Raw genomic sequence first — 21,312 nt, forward strand, 5'->3', positions numbered from 1 at the left:
TTGGCTGACACATGCTTTAAGGGTGAAATAAAAACTCACTTTTACTAGTACCAAAATAACGCAAGTTAAAGGTCCAAGTTCAACACATACATAGAAATATACAGTGTATAAGACCTGTGGTGAAATTCATGCCAATGAATCCTAAACGGATACATTGCAACGGATAATTTAAAGAGCAAAATAAAATAAAAAAAACACTAAGGTCTATGCAATAAACATGGATTATACAAGCCAAAAGTAAAAGTGAAAACTAATAGATGTAGCACAAATTATATTATAAGGTTACATACAGTGCCAATTGTAAGGTGCTTAGAACCAGACAGCGTGAATGAGTGCCCTTAAAACTGTTACAAATTTATGAAACAAACAACACTGGAGGATTGTCCACCACGCTGAACTGCGGAAGTGACCCTCTTTGCATTTTAGATATTTATCGGCCTCACCTACTGCAGACATATTAAGTTACATGTCAAAGCAACGCAGCTGCAGCCTGAGGGATACGTTTGCTTCTTGCGGGCTGACCAGCGATGATGACGGCATGAAGAAGGAACTGGAGTGAACCACGCTGCTTTCATCATTGCAGCATTTGTAGCGCTTCCTGTGGGTTACTGCAGCTGAAATCAAATCGCTGGCAACACGCAATTTAAAACCGCTTCGCTTCTTCTTCTTTTTTTAATGTCATTTTGTAACCATGTAACACTGCCTTTTTCAAAATGTGCTCAGTAATATCGGAGTTGGAATAATATAATCGCAATATGATCTTCTGTCCATATCACGCAGCCTTGGTAGGCAGCCGACAGAGTCCTAATGAGCTGAAGTGATCCCACAAATATCATCACAGCAACCACAGGCATAGCAGGCCTGCAACTGCTCTCACACCGAATACAGCATGTTGATAGGTGACAAAACAGGCCATTTCTACATAGCCATTAAGCAAAACACAGACCCATTCCACACATATTTGGCTCAGAGGTAAACTCTCATCCGCCCATGTACTCAGCGGAGTGCTCAGGTGGTTTGCAGATGGGAGGATCAAATACAGTTCATCATTGTCATTCTGATAATACACTCACTCCTCTCCTCACTAGGAGTGTGGGGGAAAAATGTTAGGCAGATCAGTTCCCATGGCAACACAGCACAGTAGGCTCCTGTTCGCTTACTGGAGAATCACTGTGGAGGCATTGAAGAAAACGAACCGTCATGTCTGCAGGAAGACACACACTATACCCACTACACACACACACCCACCCACCCACCCAGTGTGATAAAGATGAAGTGAAGAAAGAGTTAGCGAACTTGGGCCCTTTGCATAAAAAGCCCCTGTAGCCACTGCTGATACGGTGCAGGCGTTCCAGGCCACGGCATATGCGCCACTGTATGTGACAGCATCACAATGTGTACAGTCTTCATAAAAGGCACTTCTATTTCAAAAGTGACTACACAGGTGAGCTTGTTTAGAGGCTAGTGTAACTGGAATATGCTAGAGTAAAATATTGAATTAATGCTAAAATAAAAATATTTAATTCAGATTGAGATTTTCCATCTATTGCCCAAGGCAGAGAATATTTAAATAAAATATATTTGTTTTGTATGTTCTGTTAAGAACACATGGTAATCACCATAGACGTAAAATCCCTAAGGCAAGGTAAGTTACCCTTTTCCACAAACAAACATGTATACATATTGCAGTTGAAGCCCAGCTTCACTGGTTCGTGCACTTTAATGCGCTAATGCACTTTATTCATAGACCTCAGTACAGGTACAGTTCAGGCACATTTTTGTTTTGTTTCATTGTTTGAGCGAACACACCTGACTCAGTCGATGAAAAGCTTGATAATCACGTGACGCGTTTTACCAGGTATGTTAGAGCGGTAAAACAGCTACTGAGTATTTAGAACGCCAATCTGCTCCCAACCAAATAGAAATAATGTAAGAGTTATAACGTCAAAATGCTTCTTCTACCCCAGGTGTAAGAAAGAATCTGTTTTCTTGTGTATTTGACATGGACCACTGTCCTTGTCTTTGATGCAAACGTCTGTAAATAACAGCAGCTTTCTACTGCATTGGGCTCATGTGTGAATGAACTAACTGGCCGCACAGAGGAGCAGGCTGCCATCACCGGAGCTCCAGTGTCATTTCGTGGAAACGGTACAGGCTACGGCTAAACCGACGGTGTCCTCTTCGGTCACTTTAATCACGCGTTTGCTCCGAGGAGCGCAAATCCTCGCCGAACGGGATGAAAACAACGGCAGAGGCGAGACCGGCGGCGCACGCATCTGCGCGCAGAGCACTGCGCCACATCAGAGCTCGAGCGAGCCGCACACGCGCGATATCCGCCCGTCCTTCAGCGCGATCTGCCCGCACGCCGCTGGGTTGCTGTTTTCACGGGTAACGAGGGGGGAAAAACACGCACATCAGTGTTCTTCATTTACAAAACGCAAGCGCGTTCTTTTGCCCCCAATAAGATCGCACACAGCAGGTCTTTCGAGGTCTCTTTTATTATACAAAACTGTAATAAAATGGGGGGAAAAAAAACAACTTAAACGAATTCAAGTGGTCAGTTGATGTTGCGCATTGCGATTTTAAAAGGCAGCCATAAATAGATACGTGAGTCTCTTTCAAATTAAATCGCTGGATTAAAACTATACAATTCGGTGGTGTGACAAAGGAGAACGAAGCACCCTAAAACTGCCAGCAAAACAAAAAAAATTGTTAAACCAACGAGCAACGCAGCAACGTTTACAGCCCAAAGCGCTTTCCATCGGACTGAACCGCACGGAAACAATAGACACTCAAACAGGTTGTCAAGCAAACGAAGACATTGTCTCACCCTGTATAGCGAATACGGGCTTTAGGATGAGCAGAGTAATCCCCACCGATACCAGACACTTGCTCCACACTCCATTCAGGCCCAGGGGTTTTCGACAGCTGGAGGAGGTCGCGCTGCAGCCCATACCCGGTCTCATCCATCCCGAGCAGGTTCGGGCATCAGGTTTGCGATCCCAGCCGCGTCCCAAAACGCAGAGATTGGTGCACGCATTTCTCGAGGCCATCGGTCTACACTGGATATACTGAGCAGTGGGCCTGAAAGTACCACAAAAGACATTTGATCTGTCCTTTCGGCTTTCTAAGATCGAGGCCGTCTTCGCTGTATTGTCTGCATGTCCAGACGAGCGGGCAGCACGGAAACTTTAAGGCTGCGAGTCCACGGAACACAACATCCAACCGGTCCGTCAGGCGGACGCGAAATCAACCGTGCGCGTTAAAACGACATGCGCTGCTCATTTCAGGCTGCAAAAGCCAATTCCGGTCTCCAAAGCGAGACACGGAGAGCGACCTCTCCCGCTGCCATCAGCGCCGCTGAAATAATAAAAAAGTTAGTTCGTTAGCAAAAAATCTCACGCATCTGAGGCGTAAAAGAGCATGCAGGCGAACTGGTGATGAGGTACTGTATCCAAAAGCCAACGGACCCAGAACATCGCCCTCTGGTGGCTGAAAGCGAAAGTGACGAACGAAGGCAAATGTTCTGCGTGCATCATTCGGATAACACTTTAAATAATAGCCCATGCTTACATTCCCTGGTGAAATGTACAGATACGCTACGGAAGACACCTTAAAACCCAGAGCGGATAGTTCGAGCGTAAACCTGATTTTATTTTCTCACTGTGGTATCAGTGCGGACAACACGGCAACGTAACCTCAACTTTCTTTTGGCTCATGCGAAGCAAATTAATGGAATAACCGTTGCCGTAATATAGTTTAGAATTTAATTCATAATTCATTATGCATATAAGTGTAGTCGCAAATGTAAGAATTAGCTTCTAATTTAATTAGATAAGATTCATTTGACGCGGGAAAGAGACGCTCTAGTAGAGTGAGGCCTAAATGATTATTTCAATTACATAAACGGAAACGCAAAAATGTGTTATGAGGGACGACTGCTTTAAACCCAATCCATGTGATGGCGCTGTTTTATCGTTTCTTTATTTTTGATTTATTTTTAGTTTTTTAAATAAATTTGTAAAAATCACAAAACAAAACATTTCAGGCAAACGACAAGAAAAAGCTAAATAATACTATGAAATTAATTAGACACAGCGTATGCCTGCAGCAATATATAGTTTAATTCAAAGTGAATCTCGACAATACACCATTTCTTTGACACTCACCAAATAATCACCAGGAAAACCCGCTTCTTGTGACAAAGCACATAAGGCTTGGTCACATATAAATGACTGAGAACTAGAGAGAAATAACGACCCAAACCTGTAAGAGACATTACACATAAAAAACCCCAGTCCTCATATACTGAATATTGCACAGTGCAATGGCTACATGGCAAACTAATGTAGCATAAAAACAAGCAAACAAATTAGAAAGCCACAAAACCTACAAATATTAAAACAGTAACAGTTCAGATTTAGTAAATCAAGCCCATTTGCTCTGAAGTCTAAGTACATTATCTGATAACCTGCAGTGAGACTTAACTTCTACTAAAAATATAATCTGCAGCAAAAAAATGTTAATATTTCTAAAGCAATCAAACCCAAACATCAGGAGAGAAATTGTTATACAGTAGCATATATAACAAATACAAAGACCCTGAATTTCTGTACAACAATCTCTAAAATAATGTCAACCAAATCAAAAGACAAAATTAAAATCAAGCAAAGAACTTAAATGTGACTAATTGGTTTGGTGTAAATGAAGTCAGAGAACATTTTATATTTTAGTTGGATAAGATTTTAGCTTGAAATTCCTCTAATCGCCCACATCAAACACTGGCTGAATTTGAGTTACATCTTCAGTTGGGTTTTGGTAGATCTTGTCAGAGACAGATTACAAAAGGGTGATTTATAAATTGGATGCAATGCACAAAACTGCACAATGTCTGAATGAACACGACGTTTGTAATTGTCCCTGGTGCTACATGCTTCAGAACGTCTTTATCTACAAGTAGAAAAGTGAAATGAGTGATTTGGTGACTCCAGAGCCACTATTTTGGACAGATCTCCATATGCATGAAGTACATTAAAGCAATTAACTTGCACAATGGTATTAATTTTTGTCCCATTGCAGAGAAGGTACTGCTTATCCCTTTGCTTTGTAAAAATGGTGGGACGAGCTGGTAAACTGTGGGGCTGACGCTTGCGATCACAGTGTGTGGATGTAAAGCTTCCCTTATACACAAGGGCCAAGTCAGCGTAAGTATGATCCCTGATAGCATGAGAGCAGGTCATTATTGGACTTCTGTTGAAGATATTACCTCCAAAAAAAGCCCACTCAAAAGAAAACAACAAAGACATTTTTTTTTCTATTTTGATTAATATCTAAATTAAGGGGAATTATTTTATACACACACACATACATCATCTTTATATCTCATTTGCAGACTAGATTGCATGTTTGGCTTGTGACTGACAAAGAGCGGACACTTCCAAAGGTGAAAGTAAGGGTCAGGGCTGGGAGAGTCAGCACATGGTAGCCAACAAAGAACAGACTTCACAACATCATGGGACGACCTGCGGGGGAAAGTGCGCACACAGGACAGGAGAACGAGAGAGAGGCGGGATGAGGATGACAGCAGGTTGTGTGTAAGGTCAGAAGCACATCTGAAAGGCACTAGTTTAGCACTGCTCCTTCTACAGAGCAGGATAAATACATGTTTGTGTGCACGCACGTGTGTTATTTATGTATGTTTACTCCACTAACAAAAAAAAAAAAAAAAAAAAAAAAAAAAAGACAGGTGTGCACACCATTCAAAACGTTCCACAAACATGGACTGAAACATGAAAAAAGAACCCGCTGAAAACAGGCTTGGGGGGGGTGGCATGTTGGTCAACAATGACACCCAAAGTACTGACATTTGATCAAAACATCAAAACCAAAGCAGACAGTCTGCCCCCAAACAGCACATTTGACAAGTGCTGATGACATCACGTAGGCTTTTACGAAGGTACACTTGTGCATCGCAAGTCAATCTTTAACTGTCACATATCTGGAGAAGGGAAAAAAAAAAAAAAAAAGTTAAATCTATCCTGCAAGCTATGCTTGAACAAAAAGCTAATATCAAACTGTACTCAGATACACACTAATACGCATTTAATATGCAATGATGAGCCCCAAGGTCACAACATCACAGATAATGCACATATGCACACAAAGAAACAAATAAAGTGGAAAGAAAAAGATAACACACCCAAAACACAACAAACCAAACTGATAACTGGTAATACAGTAGTTACAATGACACTTCAAACAGAAAAAAGCACAATATACACAGGCATTAAAATGCTTTTGATGCCAGTCAGTAGAGTAAAACCAAACGAAAAACCTCACATCTATCTTAATGTCTTCAGACATATATAAAAATAAGAAGGCTAAGAACAAAGTTAATTACTTTAACCTCACAGCTATTATGAAGTGGCAATCAGTGAATAGCAGCTTATCTATGGTACATTCAAGGAAAAAAACAAACCCAATCATTTAACTTGCCAAAAAGCTGAACACGAACCTCAACCTTTATACATAGTAAATGTCTGAATGTGTTGACTACATTTCCATCTACAATACGCTTGAGGTCTATGCTAGAACAGTAGCTACTTTGCTTAAGAAATTAACTACTCTTTGGTATAGCAAAAGCATCTTTATAAAGATATTAAAGAACTAATGCACCTAACTTAAAAAACAAAACAAAAAAACAACTAATAATAATCTAATTAAAAACACAAGAAGCACACAGAAAACGATGTAATTTCTCCCTGATGGAATGTATCAAATTAAAAACAGCCAGCATAAAAAACAAAGCTCATTGACCAATGGAAATGTACGAATGTCATTACATGCTTATGGTGAGGGGAGGACGAATTGCACACAGCTCACAACTCGAAAAGCACTAAATACTCCAGCAATGACAGATCGATAGTTTGGACACTGAATACTGAAACCTCTGCACAAGCTAACATGAAACCACATTAATCGACTACTGGAGCTATTTGCAGGTTAACGCCAATGCCAACCCCCCCTCCCCCCCCAAAAAAACCCAATCCACATCTAATTCTTAAAAAAGAAAAGGGATTAAAACAGTGAATAAAAAATGGATACACCCACTAAGAATTGTATTGCCGTTGTGTTAAACAGTGTAAATACTGTTAGTATTAAGTAAAAGAATAGCAAGTGATTATCAGATATGAAATTACTCAAACTTTCCTTCTTCACATCGTTTTTTTTTTTTTTCCCCTCAGGGAGGGCCTGCGCTCCAGTGAGGCGGACCATCCTTCAGAAGTCAACCCTGCTGCCTTCCTATCAGGCACGACCCCCGCCAGTGCAGCGCTCCAAACCATGGCAGCACTCTATATCCATATACCAGTGATGGCCACACGCACACACAGGGCTGCTCGAATGTCGACGTGTCGGAGAAGGCGCGATCTGAGACACTGCCCGACAAACCGAAACTTTGAGGACATCAAGTGTCAAACTTCCTTCCGATGTCTGTCCCAGGCTGACTGCAGCCACAGGATGCAAAGCCATAAGCCTTCTTCATCGTGAGGGCTGTTGAAGATTAGGAACAGACGCTCATGGCAGTCAGAGTTACAGCCACTGCAGTCCCAAGGACAAAGTCTAATTAATCCCCACTAATGGTGAGGCAACGAGACCAGAGTTTTTGTGGGAAAGATGGCCACTCCTGACGGTCTAGGTACAGTTGTTACTTAGGTTAATTGGGTTTTTCTCTCTCTCTTACACACACACACACACACACACATACACACACACCTTATTTCTAAGCCACGTTGCAAAAACAGACAAAAGGGATGACTGATGCAACTGATTTCCAATTACAGACGCACAGATGGTGTAAGCCAGCTAACGTACAAAATCACCAGAATAAACTAATGCACCAAAAGGACAGCCCTAATGCAGATATCACACCTATGTGACCCTTTAAGTGCTGCAGCCTAGGTCAAACCCTCAGACAGCAAGAGCCCAAAGACACGTACGTTTGTTTTTGTTTTTTTGTTTAGTTTTTTTTTTAAGGCACTTTTCGGGAGATCAGGTTGCAATGCAATGCTCTCAACATGCAGAGAAAGAGTGAGGGGTTTGGGGTCTTCCCACATCTGCTTTGTTCCACCATGCAAAGTCATGCAGAGCTTGGTAACCTTATTAAACACAGGATCACAGGGTTAACACTGGGGGAGGGCACAAGCCTACTACAAAAACACAGACATGTAACACCAGTATACCACAAGGGGGAGCCACACGCACATGAAAGTGTGGCCCCGACCACTGGAGACTAGGATAGCTTCATCATAAAGTCAATGGGTCTAGCACACACACAAGAAGGCAACATAGAAAAATAGCTCTAGAGTGGGACCATGCTTTGATACACCCCTCTGTACAGGAGAGGACCTAATGACTGAGGGTTTATCCACCTCCAATATCAAATGTGCAAAAAAGACGTGAAAATTGAGTTCTCCATCAATTCATTAGTTCATTTTCTCCATGATATTTATGAAGCTCTGTCAATGGTGCAACAGCCTAATTAATCATTTTTTAAATGTTAAACTACATGATTCTTAAAAGAAAACAAAGACCCCCCACTCCACAAAAACACAAACAAATAAACAAACAAACAAAGCACAATAAGGGTCTCCAGGAGGAAGTGAAGGAGCAGTATATGGTTGTGTGTGTGTGTGTAAGATTCTGTCAATGGTGGGTGCTAGTGCGGGTAGCTGTGCTTTGTGGGCTCCAGCTCACATGTACGGGTACTGAGGCGGCTTGCTGGGGCTGAGGGGGAATCCTGCGTAGGCGGATGACGTTACATACGAGTGCGCTGGAAACAGAGCTTTGAAGGGTCCTGGCGGGTGCAGGGTGGGCGAGGGCAGCAGCCGGGGGTTGATGCCCACGCTGATGGCCTGGTGTACCAGGCTGAAGGCAGGCTGCAGGACAGGGTGGGGCGCCGGGGGCGGCGCCGGACAGGGCGAGGGCAACAGGTGGGCCACAGGCCTGGTAGGCGGGTAGGAGAGCAGAGCGGGAGGAGGAGGGGGCGGGGCCGGAGGGGGGTGGGCGGCAGAGTGGGTGGGGCTGCTGTGGGGGAGGGGGAATGTGTGGCCGTGCACCGTGGGAGGGATGTAGGCTTGCGGACGGCACGGCTGCGTGTAGTTGCCGTTCCACTCCTTGTGACAGGAGCCGTAGTGCTGGACCTGACGGGGGGGGGGGGGAGGAGATCGCACCTTAGTGAACCAAGATAATTCAGTAATGACAAAAACGAGAGAGAGAGAGAGAGAGAGAGAGAGAGAGAACGTGAGCCAGCAAGAGAGAAAACTCGAGAAGGTCAAGAAGGGGACAGACCTGGCCAAAGCCCAGGGGCTGCTGGAATGTGGAGGTGCCCTGCAGCGTAGGGGTGGAGTGCAGGCTCACTCGCCTGGGGCCGCAACGCCCGCCTGGCTGGCACAATGACTCCAAGCCTGAGCAGGGCCACAAAGACAAAATGGGGGTGGGGTGGGGGGGGGGGAAAGAAGCACAGCCAAGGAAAAAAATAAGCAAGACATGGACAAAAATGTGAAATGTCATCCCTTTATATTTTGATGATATTTTGATACATTTTTTTAAAGGACAACTGAATATCCTGAGAGCATTGAAGAAGTAATTTTTTGCACAAATATTTCTTCACTCCTCCATTGTAAATTTGTAATTACAGTTTAGGACATTAGACAGAATTAAAGTACAGGGCTGCTCCTTGGCTTCCAAAATCCATCGGAACAGTGCCAGTAAATACGCTTTTGTTAAAAACAATAATTCTGCTCTAACTAACATGGTGAAAAGAAAATTACACCGTAACTGAATATGAACTGAAAAGAATGACAGACAAATGATCTTGTTAAAAAGATTTGGCTGTCAAATGAAAATTCCATCTGACAAACACCCCCCCCCCCAAACAAACAAACAAAAACCAACAGAAGCACGATTCTCATATCAAGTCCTGCCGCGTCTCCTGATCGACACGGCCCCCTGTCGTGAACTGTAGGAGGCTACCGCACACACAGGGGTCACCCAACTCTGAAGAGGCGCCACTGCCAGAGCCATGAGATGGCATGAGAGTGGAGCGCCGCTCTGACAGCAGGGCTCTAAGAGCAGGCCTGGGCGTGGCCTGGGAATAGAGGAGGTGCACTCTGGGAAAGGAAACCAGCACGCAAACAAAGCTCAACACAGGGGAGAGTGACAGTAGCAGAGGGGCCCGAGGAAGACAGGAGAAGGAAGGTGAACAAACTCCAAGGCTTTTTTCACTCAACACTGGGACCGAGAGCACAGGACACACGTGTCCAGCGTGCACTCGTTGCCCATAATCACCTGACGGTGCCTCGGTGGTAATTTCCTGTCATGCCCCTATGACCTGTGAAAGCAGATATTTAGGCTGTGACCACATTTCCACTCACTCAGCCTGGTGTGGTGAGGATGTAAAAGGTCACCTGTGCGCGTCCGGTCAGTGTTTGCGGCGGTGTCACCTGTGCGGGTTCAGTGACTGGGTTTACCTGTGCTGGTGGGATGCTGCTCGCTGCAGCGCTGCTGGTGGAGGTTCAGGTGTTGCTGAAGGTGGTTGTTGTTGTTGATCACCCTCATGGGCGTGACCACCACGGTCTTGACCGACGGCTTGCCCGGGAGCGTGTGCGCGTTGGCACGCCGTCCCCGGGCCTCCTGTACGCCATTGTTGATGTTGAGGAAGCGCCTGTTGTTGAACGGGCTGCCGTGATGCCCCAGAGACGTGTCCGATGCCGGCGAGCCGTCCACTGTGTCACAGCCGCTCTCGTGGCCATCGTCCTCCGACATGCTGGTGATGCATCAGCAGAAACAAAACGACAAAACATTAAGAATGCTTTCATAAAGGGGGACAGTAATATTCGCAAGCAAAATGACCTGAGTACATGCTCATGTGTTTGTGTGTGTTTTAGGGTGGAGTGGTTGTGATTGGGTGTGACTGTGTGTGTGCGCATGCACATGTGCATGTCTGGTACGGGGGGAGAGGATTGGATTTAGGTGTGCGTGGGAGTGTTGGGGGTACCTGTTGGGTCTCTTGCAGGGGGAGGGGCTTGACTGGGGTGAGGACGAGGAGCTCGTACTCAAGCTGCTGTCTGGACTGCTGAGGGAACACACGCGCTCCATGTTCAGAGAGCCCTTGCATGCCTCACACTCCACACTGCCCTTACACCTGTAACACACACCCACACAGACCAGTCATAAACCAGCGCTATCAAGTATGATATCTGGTATGAGTATCTGCTATGACAAAGTTTCATTCAGGATAGCCAAACATTTCACTACAACTGATCATGTGTTTATTTACAAGTCAGGATAGTCATAGCACATTCTTTGGTATGTTGTCTATGTCCTTTGTCCATTTTGAGCAAAGAGGTTTAATGTTCTGGGAGAATGTGTAGGAGCTACTCTAACAGGTGCAGAGCAGCCATCTGTACCACTCTGCAGCACGAGACTGACAACAGCCGCCATTTTATTTATGTGCCAATAAAATGTGACGCACGTGCTGAGGGAACACATGTGCTTCGGCTCGTCCTCCTCTTCCGAGACACTGCTTATGCTGATGACGCTGACCACCGGGCTTGGGGATTCGCCGATGACGATGGACTTCCGCTGCTGATTGGCGACCGACAGCTGCTCGTCGCAGGCCTGACCTGCCTTACAGCAGCCCACCTCCTCCGTCTCCTCTATCTGCTCTGGGTCCTGCTCTACCTGTGACTCCGCCTCCCTGACCCGATGGCCAAGGCCCACTTCCTGGTTCCGCAGCTTGTCCCGGGTCTTTGGTGAGAGGCACACTGAGGACTGCGTGTCTGTGTAATGTGAAACATTCACACTCCTGACACACCAACACACACACACACACACACACACACACACACACACACACACACACACACACACACACACACACACACACACACACGTAACTTAAACTCAATTGTTCTAGATTTACTCTAGTTTAAAATATAGGCACATTTCAGGTGGAGGGTTAATTAGGCCCCAGGGTCTGCTGGTTTGTCCCTGCAGAGCTACACCCCTTTAACTAATCCCCACAACTCTTAAACAAGGGCTCCCGTTTGGTGAAATGCAGGGTTGGTCCAAAAACCCTAATCTGTAGGAGCTCGATTAATTAGCCCCGATATGGACAGAGCCACTCACTCACCTATTTTGATTGGGCTTGTTGCACTTGCTGGCTGCAGTCTGAGGCCAGACCACATGAGCGATGCCGATGTTTAAGGGCTGGTGTGCGGATACAGCCAACTGATTGGCCAGGAGGGGCTGTGGCATCATGGAGCCATAATGAGTGCTGTGCTGGCGCACCTTCCTACACGAAACGCAAAACCATAAAAAAAACCCCACCAGAGATGGGCATTAAAATGGCAGCACAGGACAACACGACTCAGAGGCCTGCAAGGTCCGGGTTCAAACATTAGCGGCCAACGTTTTCCTGAACAGATCAGCTGACCAAATGATTAAACAAAGGAAAACACCTTGGTTAAATGTTATGGTAGTCTTAAACAAAACTGAACGGAGTAATTCTGAATCAGTCTGATCACCAGAGTGTAGGAACCGGCAGCCTGTTTACAGAGCAGCATGACCTAATGCAGGAGAGTTACCAGTTCCAGCGCTAAAACCCCACAGCACTACGTTAAGTGCCTTTCTGTAACTAGTCCACAGGGGAACCCAGGCCAGCCCACATATTTATTATTTCTCACAAACACAGCCAGATATTAAAAGACCTCTATAGCCTTTTGTCATCTTGTTCGGGCATGTGAGGTGCTGGACCAGAACAAAAGCCTGGACCGCCCAGGGTCTCTCGAGGCCTGGGCACAGAATCTCACAGAAGAAACACAGCGAACAGTGAACTGAAAGGCAAAGGAATCCCAGATGAAGCAATCACTGCAGAGCTGGCCACCTGTGCCCTGAAGCACACCTGTCCTACTGGGAAGCGCATGCTTACCCCCAGTCCCCTCTCCTCGGAGGGCAGGCCATGGTGTCGGAGGGCAGGGTCACCGGGGGAGGGGCCACCTGCTGCCACGTTGGCACCAGGATCTGTGGTGTCCGGTTGGACCATGGCTGCTGCAATTCCAAAACAAACATGAAAACAGATGAGTGATCTTCCTTGGTCTTACCAGCAATGCAGATCAGCACAGCGCAAACGACACACCACCAGTCACACGTCCTTTAACTTCTACAGGTGCTACAGACGTCAGTCCTGTTTGCGTTCTAAAGGCCAGCGTTTCGCAAACCAGTGCTCTGAACCCACCAGCCAGTCCACATTGTTGGAAACTCTATCCCACGTGCCTACATGCCTGAACCAAGGCAGTGACATCACTGCACACATGTTCCAGGTGTGCTGGGGACTACACGAGCTGGCCAGGGCGTGGGAAATGGTTACTGGGCTGCACTCATGTGTCCGGTGCTACTGGAACCCCTGGTAGGGCTTCAGAGAGGCTCAGACCTGTGCTATGACTCCGGGCCGGAGAGGTAAAGGCTGCATGGCTGGGGCCTGAGTCACCAGGGGAAGGGGGTTCTCCATCCGAACAGAATAGGCCGAGGCCTGGCTGGGGTTCGACCCAATACCTGCGCAAGCACAGTCCTTTTAAGACACTGGACCTGAATATATACAACCACGCTTTGGAAAGCAAAGAAACTATTTTGCTTTATGCATAATGCCTTTGGGAGCAGTACCCTGGATGGCTGGGGGGCATAGGAAGAGTGTTTGCTGATACGTGTCAGTGCATCCAAACTGAGCACTTCCTGTCTGGAGGGGAATGCCAGGATGCACCACGGGTGGAGCAGGTGGAGGCAGAGCCTACAGAGAAAGAGAGAGAGAGAGAGAAAGACAGAGAGATCAGTTTCCACTGCCAACAGGAGTCTCCAATTATCCACGTCACAGAATCCCTGGTGATCAATGTGCAGCTGGCAGCCTCTCAGCAGGCCGCGGGTTCAGGAGTAGCCAGCATTGCCTGAGTGAAGACATCTTCAGTGTACACCTTTATCAGCTGGGCTCGGGCTGATCACGGAAACCTGCTTTCCCAAGTTCAAATTTGAACACAAACGCCAGCCGTAAACCCTTTCAGGCATGCATCTGCATTTGCGAGCGTTTATATGTATATATTTGCAAGTGTGGGCTTGCTACCTGCGAGTGCACAGTGGGCAGTTTGCCGTAGGCGACGGTAACGTTGGGGGTGCTGGGTAAGGTGACGGGTTTCATGAGCGGGGCCGGGGCCTTGTTGCGGTTTGCTGCGTCATAAGTTGCGCCCCTCGAGTGACATACGTCCATGACGTGGAAACATGACTGCACGCTGCCGAAGAAAAAGAGCGGGATCAGACAAAGTCTGGTGTTCACCTCGCAGGAGGAGTGCGGCTGAGGTCTCGTTTCCCCTCAACACTCGAAACACGTTTAGACAAGATTTGTGCTGAAATCTGTTTTTCCCGTTACATGATTCTTGCTTAGCTTAGATCTGGGTGGTGAGCCAAGATATTGATGCATTCAGACTTAAAAAATAAAAATAAAAATCATCAGACATGCCTTACTGTGTAAACACACTTCCTTTTCGTTTTTAGTGAGGACCAAGATTTCTAAATAAATGGTTAAATAAATGAAGAGAGTAAACAGAACTACACAATGTATTAATCATGCTCCAAAATCAAATAAATAAATAAATAAAACCCTACTATAAATCACATAAAAAATGGTTGATTTAAACAGAAAAATGTGGGTCAGCAGTATTTTACAGTCATGATCCAAAATCCATAATAAATTTGAGCAAATATTACTCCCTTGGTGAGTGTGTGTGTTCTCTGAACTACTTTAAGACAAATCAGGATGTAGCTTGAGTGGGCGGAGCCTTCGTTAACAGGCGGTGTCTGCGTACTGGTTGCTATGAGGGAAGTCCAGTAAGTGCTGCATAGTAACAAACGCATGGCTAAGCACGTCTGCAGGCATGATGCGCTTTTCAGCGTCGATCAGCAGTATCTGCTTCAGCAGGTCCACAAATTCCCGTCTGTCCGCCTTCTCGGCAAGCTGGTCACAGCCCTCCATGTTCAGCACCAGGTTCACCTGAGAGGCAGAGCATGCCGGTACACACCAGAGATTATCCTTGGGGTCTGTTTCACTTTCCCCACTCCCACACACACACAGGGTAGCATCTCTGCTCCTGTGCTGACATGCAGGGCGTTTACAGGCACAGACACCTGACTGCAGCTCTGGGGATATCTTACATGGCCAATGTCATCCAGGCAGCTGAAGATGTACTTCCTGGCCTCCTTCGATTTCATCCCAGTCTCCGCCTCATGCTCCTCCGTCGTCTACGGGAACACGACATGGGATAAGAGGATGAGCTCATCATTACTCCAGAGATCAACATCACTCCAGAGCATGGATGTGCAGAGAGCCCAGTATTTGTATTTATATCTGTATTTGTTCAGGCAGCAAAATCTTTGTAGTTGCACTTGTATTCAAATAAAATAATTCATGTTGAAAAATGGGGTAGGAGTTGGAAAACGAGTAATCAAATATACCCTGCTAAGAGTGGAAGTAACTGAACCTGTAGACACCTAGATTTTTCAAACTTGTAGACCTACTTCTACACTGCCAACAACACAGGCTGTTACACTAGCCTAATCATGTCCCAGTCAAATAAGCTGTTGCATCTAGGCTGAAATAGTGGCACAGCAACTTTGCAGAAATAGCTATGAATAGCACTCCATTTCCCCCGTCTGATACCTGCAACTGTGTGCCACACATGCTGACGGAGCAGTGAGTGTGTAGGTGAACTAGCCAGCCAGTAACTACACTAAGGTAGGCGCCTCGCCTGAAACAAACTCAGACTCTCATACAGCAGGTCCGACAGGAATATAAAACAAGCACGGTTATAATAAACTCAGTTATGAGGAACACCAGCTATTTGTCAAGCTTTTGTCTTACTGAAAAACAAAATTTAAAAAAATAAACTGTATTAACTAAATGATTGCTAAAACACACTACCTGAGCTATTTGTGCTATGATTTGGATTCAGCACCACCCCTACTCCAAAGCTCAACATTACTCTAGCAGCTATGCACCTCACATCAGCTACTACACTCTGAGGTTCCTCAAGACTGCAGTGGAACGTGCACTGGGCTCCATTCTTCACTGAAAATACCTTATAATGCCTCATGACTAAAAATGAAATGAGACTGAGGAGTCATTCCAGAACAGGGTTTGCAGGGAACTAAAAGTATTTCTGAGCTGTCAGTCTAAAACGTGTGCTTATAATGCGAGTGAAATTCATACATTCATTATTTCCGAACAATGCCATCACTTTCTCTACCTGCTCACTGGCGTTATCCGCAGGATGGAATATTTAAAATGTTGAAAAACGTGCGATGCAAAAGGGAGTGTGGAAGAGTGGAGGGAAAGGGGGCGGGGCTACCTACCTTCAGCCTCCACACCGCGTACGGCGAGTCCGAGTCTTTGGAGAAGAAGCGGGACGTTTTTGTGCCCATGCTGAGCATCTGATCGCCAGGCAGGCCTTGGGTCTGGGAGATGTAGCGGATCTGGAAAAGGCAGACAGACACTGATCACCAGCAGCCGTTACCTAGCAAAAGAGGCATGAGAGACAGAGCTACAGATAAGGGGTGTGTGACCCCTTTTATAAGCATCATTCAAGGAGGCTGTGATCACCTGACAACTGATTGAATAAAAGGGCCATGTTGAAGTGATGGGAAGGCACCTACAACTGCTGTTTAGACATCTAAGAATATAGACATACATCTGTTCTTTTTAGGTGCAAGTGCATTAAATGAAGCCTTTAAAAAGGCAAAAACCTGTCGTGTGGCTCTTTTGGAAGGGCAGGTAGAGCAAAGTGCAAACATCACCAAAGTCAGATGTTCAAAGCCCAAGGGATATGGTCACACCGATGAATATGTAAGAAACTATGGAAAAGAGAAGCTGCCAAATGTGAATGTTTCAAAGTTGTGAGGAAAATATGCGCACAGGTCCTGCTTCACACTAAACCTCTGTCCCAATCACCGAGGAACTGTTGACGCAGGGACCCCAACACAGCCTCTTATTTGGAAGGCATTCCCTGCATACTTGTATAAAAGTCTGTATGCTGCTGTACTAAGACCCCATGTAGAGAGTCAAAGGCTGGCTGTGGTCTAGCACAGGTCAGCAGTTCTCCTGCATGTCTATCTCGTTTGCACAACAGGACGTGATACATAATCTGCCCACGTTCCTGCAACAGGACATGATCCACAAGCAGCAGAAAGGACTAGAGTGTCACGAGACAAAAATATCTGTCACACTAAAAAAAAAAAAAAAAAAGTCATTTGTCATGATACATCTACATCATAATCCAGTATTCACTAAACATGACTATGGCTGTGATGTTTTCCCAGGTTGACCGAATGCGTTTAGGTATGCGTGAGCTTTAAAGTACATGTGGAGCAGCTTCCACGAATAGCGTTCTACTTTCAGAGGATGACAATACAGTAGCCCAAGGTTGCCAGTTCCAACGGTCTATTCTAGGGTTATCCAACACTTGGAGCGGTACCAGCTGCTGGGTTTATTTCCAAGTCTGACCTAACACACCTGTTCCAGTTAATCAAGGCCTGCAATAGCATCTGATTGTGTCCAAAAACACAGAGGTTTCCTGTATGAATGCAACTTATATAAGAGTGTGTGCGTGTGAGAAAGATACAGGTGGTGCTCTGTCCTGGTCTTAACTTCCTCCCCTTCCCCTGTACCCGGTGCAATCCCCCAGGGGGCTGTGGTTTCCGAGAGAAAGTACGCTGTGCATAAGATTACTACACACGATTTGTTGAAACTAAGGTTGCTGATTGACAGCGGTGTTGGTCTCTAAGAGCAGAGCTGAGCAGTCTTGTTCCATTCCGTATGCGATTGGTTAAAGGCAATTACAGTTCCACTCCCAACTGCCACCTGTGCATGACCAAAGGGAAGAGCGGCGGTTTGGAACGCCAGAAGGAGCAGGCGTCACATGTCAGGGCGGGAGGGTCACCAAGCCAAGTCCCTCTGATGTAACTGCTTTGAAAAACTCCAAGGTGTCGAATTCAGTGGCAGGGAGGGCCGATGACGTTGTGCAGGGGGAAGGCTGACTTACACAATACACCATAATGTAGGCTTTATCGTGTATGTTCATTTTCTCTGCTCTTGGTTTTTGGGGGTTTTTTTTGTTTGTTTGTTTTTTTTAAATTCCCAGAACTCAACGTGGCTCTTCATGTATTCTACAGGCACAAAAAAAGGAACAGAAGCCCTCCTCTAGCCACAAACCCACTTTCACTTCAAACAGCTTGGCAACCCACTCGTCTTATTATGAGACACCAGCAACTTTATTGACTGTTTTGGGTTGGCTGTGGGCTAAGCAGCGTTCCGTGCCAGGTCCGCTGGACTGGGTCCACCTGAGGCTACTGCTTCCAGGGAAGGCCACGAAGATCTGGAGGCTTTGTCCACCTGCCAAGTCAAGACACTGACCTCTATTTACATGACCGCAACAGATGACAGCTCCATTCACACAGAACAGAGTGCTGGGGGGGGGTGTGTGTGTTGGTTCTCAGCACTGCCAGTGGGTGAGGCAGCCGTTAGCAGGATTAAGTCAAGGCCGTCTTAATGCGTCCAACAACCCTCTTTCAGGCAAACTAGGGGCTGATCATCTGTCCTGGAATGTCCCACTCTCTTTCTAAAGTATTTCACTGTTTCCACTGTTGGAAACAACACTGAAGATTTTACTCTGTCTGTGTGCGCTGGGAAGCTCTACTTCATCAGTCGGCACATGCCAAAACATTGATTAGTCTTTCAATTCAAGCACTAGCTGAATGAGAATATTAGAACATGTTCACACCCTGAATCCACACCCCAGCCTGCACAGTGGCTGAGAGCAAGTTTTAACAACACCAATCGTTTCGTAATGTTAAAATAAAAGAGGGGTAAAAAAGAAAACCCTTACAATAGCAGTGCCTATGTAAGGCATTGGCTGAGCACCAGAACAGCCAGGAACAGCTAAAGGCACCACGTCATCGGTACGGAGCACTGGCATGCTGGTCAAAGCAGGCCTGCCGACAAGGCCCCGGCACTTCTCAGAAAGCCTGTGTCACAAAGAGCCCTCACACTACGAACATAAGCCACCACAAAGCCCTCTGTGGCTGTCTGCGAGAGCGAGAGAGAGAGAGAGAGCGCGCAAATGTATGCTGTTTTCACTCTTCCTGACTATCCTTCTCTTACCCTATCTGCCCCCTCTCTCCCTCCATCACACCCTATCGTTTTCTTCCATTCACCCTTATGCTAGGAAGCTCCCTTCTCCTTTTACAGACACCATGACTCAACAGCCCTGTGTTCAACATGCATTGTTTGCAGTATAGTAAGGGAGTTATAGCGACGTGATCGGGTTGCCACAACGCAGCACACACACACACACACACACACACACACCACAACATCTGCTGACAGAGAGAGACACAGACTTTCCAGTACGCACCGTCTCTGTGTGCTTGTCCGCGTCCAGACGGGGAATGGGGACTGGGACTGGCGGTTCTAAATACATTCTGCTGTGTGGCGTGGAAACAGATCTGGGGCCCTCACTCCAAGCCCAGCAAGACACTGCTCAGACTGCCCCTTATGAACAGCTGGGTAGACAGTGGAAACGCACCAATGTGTGTAGGGTGGAGAGTATCCAGTATGGGAATTATGTGAAGTGTGGTGCGACAGCACCAAGCTGAGGCAAGCTGCATTTCGTGCACATTCCTGATCAGTGAGGTCAACCGTCCTGTTGCTTTTCACAATAGCAACTACAGGAGGTTTCCAACAGCAGAGCAAGGAAACGCTTAGCCGTCCCACCTGAGCGGTGCTTAGCGCTAGGGCGGTCACCTGCGCGCCGCCAGTGTAGCCGCGCTCAGGGCACACCCAGGGCATGCAGTTGGCAGGTGTTCATTTCAACAGCTTTAGGAAAGCAAGGACCTATTCAACAGCACCTTTCGCTACCAAGATAAACTAGCCTTTTCAAAAACATGGGAATTACAAAAGCGAATGTGTGTGAGGGGAGTCAGTTTGCAAGAGCCCAGCATTCAGACCCTGGCCTGTGCTCACTTGGTCAATGAGTCACTGACTAGGCTTAGCGTTACCTGGTCATACTCCAGTGCTCCAGGGTAGAGTGGCCAGCCCAGAAACAGCTCAGCGATGACACAGCCCAGTGACCACATATCTATGGCCTCACAGAAGGGCAAGCCCAAGATGATCTCTGGGGCCCTGTAATTAAAGAAAACACACAGTTAATGTCGTGGTTACTTTGACGACTGGTTGCTGCCCACACACCCTGCAAGAGGCAGTGAGGTCAGAGTGAGCAAACAGGATCTGGACATAGTCAGAGCAGAAGAAGCTTGTGAAGAAAAGGGCTGTGAGAAAATATACGGTGTGGGCCATCAAAACCGGTGCGATAACAGCGCCGCTCTGAGAAATATAGGGGGAAACCATAAACGCAGAAATGCTGAGCTGGGCCAGCACCGCAGATAAGGCAGGTGATGAAATGAACACAGCTGAGGAGGGCTGAAGACGAAAGTGTTGACCGAAACCCCACGCTAGCTGAGACTCACTGAGCTGCAGGGCGCTCAGCTCAAAATTAACTTGAACCGAATACAACATGAACTCCTGTGCATATCTGAACATGCATGAAGACACACACACCCACACATACATACACACCTCGACTGCAGCTGAACCAGGTCCTCTGACATCACAGCAACATATCTGCTGCCTTGACAACAAGGGAAAAAATGCCGACTGCCTAGCGACAGATGAGCTTGCGCACGATGACGTGGCTGAAGGCCATAGCAGCGGTGATTTGAGGTGGCATGCTCGATTACATCAGTGCATACCATCACAGAACCATGTCCTACTCACCAACAGGGCATATAGACAGGACGCATTTCAAAACATCGTAGTAATGGTTTCAGAAAAGCTACATCCTATAAATTCACAAGATTTTGATGGATGACCCGGTACCAAATGGGGGGTGGGGTGGGGGGTTGTCGACAATCGCACACAGATTTACAATGGAGTCACAAAGCTAGAGGCAGAGCCCTGATTTGGGTGCCAGAAGTCGTTCTGTGCTGTGATGACAGTAGTGACTGTAAGGAAGAATGCAACAGGGTCATCTTAGAGTGATGGGCCACACTGGAGCTCTGAGGAATTAAACTTTGAATTAAACTACTTTCCCGCGCTCTGCTATCAGCTCGGATGGCAGGGCTCGAGCCAACAGCTGCCAGCATTACTGAGGGCTCAGT

At 46.5% G+C, this 21,312-nt stretch overlaps 2 protein-coding genes across 8 annotated transcripts in view; both read right to left on the bottom strand.

Annotated features, from left to right (window-relative positions):
• kiaa1549la (KIAA1549-like a) overlaps nt 1-3,972 on the bottom strand; it is a 47,726-nt gene extending 43,754 nt beyond the window's left edge. For all 7 annotated transcript variants that reach the window (XM_035532393.2, XM_081699132.1, XM_035532396.2 and 4 more), the window contains exon 1: nt 2,831-3,972. In XM_035532393.2, coding sequence (XP_035388286.1) covers nt 2,831-3,053 — 223 coding nt within the window. In that variant the 5' untranslated portion in view covers nt 3,054-3,972. The remainder of the gene's footprint in view (nt 1-2,830) is intronic.
• Nucleotides 3,973-4,102: 130 nt separating this feature from the next.
• Nucleotides 4,103-21,312, bottom strand: part of hipk3a (homeodomain interacting protein kinase 3a) — a 32,267-nt gene continuing 15,057 nt past the window's right edge. The window contains exons 3-16 of the mRNA XM_035532000.2: nt 20,155-20,278; nt 16,456-16,575; nt 15,259-15,345; nt 14,913-15,097; nt 14,174-14,339; nt 13,723-13,846; nt 13,493-13,614; nt 12,992-13,110; nt 12,194-12,355; nt 11,534-11,866; nt 11,057-11,203; nt 10,530-10,825; nt 9,349-9,464; nt 4,103-9,200 (exon numbers count right to left, since the gene is read on the bottom strand). Coding sequence (XP_035387893.1) covers nt 8,751-9,200; nt 9,349-9,464; nt 10,530-10,825; nt 11,057-11,203; nt 11,534-11,866; nt 12,194-12,355; nt 12,992-13,110; nt 13,493-13,614; nt 13,723-13,846; nt 14,174-14,339; nt 14,913-15,097; nt 15,259-15,345; nt 16,456-16,575; nt 20,155-20,278 — 2,551 coding nt within the window. The 3' untranslated portion in view covers nt 4,103-8,750. The remainder of the gene's footprint in view (nt 9,201-9,348; nt 9,465-10,529; nt 10,826-11,056; nt 11,204-11,533; nt 11,867-12,193; nt 12,356-12,991; nt 13,111-13,492; nt 13,615-13,722; nt 13,847-14,173; nt 14,340-14,912; nt 15,098-15,258; nt 15,346-16,455; nt 16,576-20,154; nt 20,279-21,312) is intronic.

The sequence above is a fragment of the Electrophorus electricus genome, chromosome 16 (genome assembly GCF_041902795.1).
Source record: "Electrophorus electricus isolate QZ-2024a chromosome 16, ASM4190279v1, whole genome shotgun sequence".
Classification (NCBI taxonomy): domain Eukaryota; kingdom Metazoa; phylum Chordata; class Actinopteri; order Gymnotiformes; family Gymnotidae; genus Electrophorus; species Electrophorus electricus.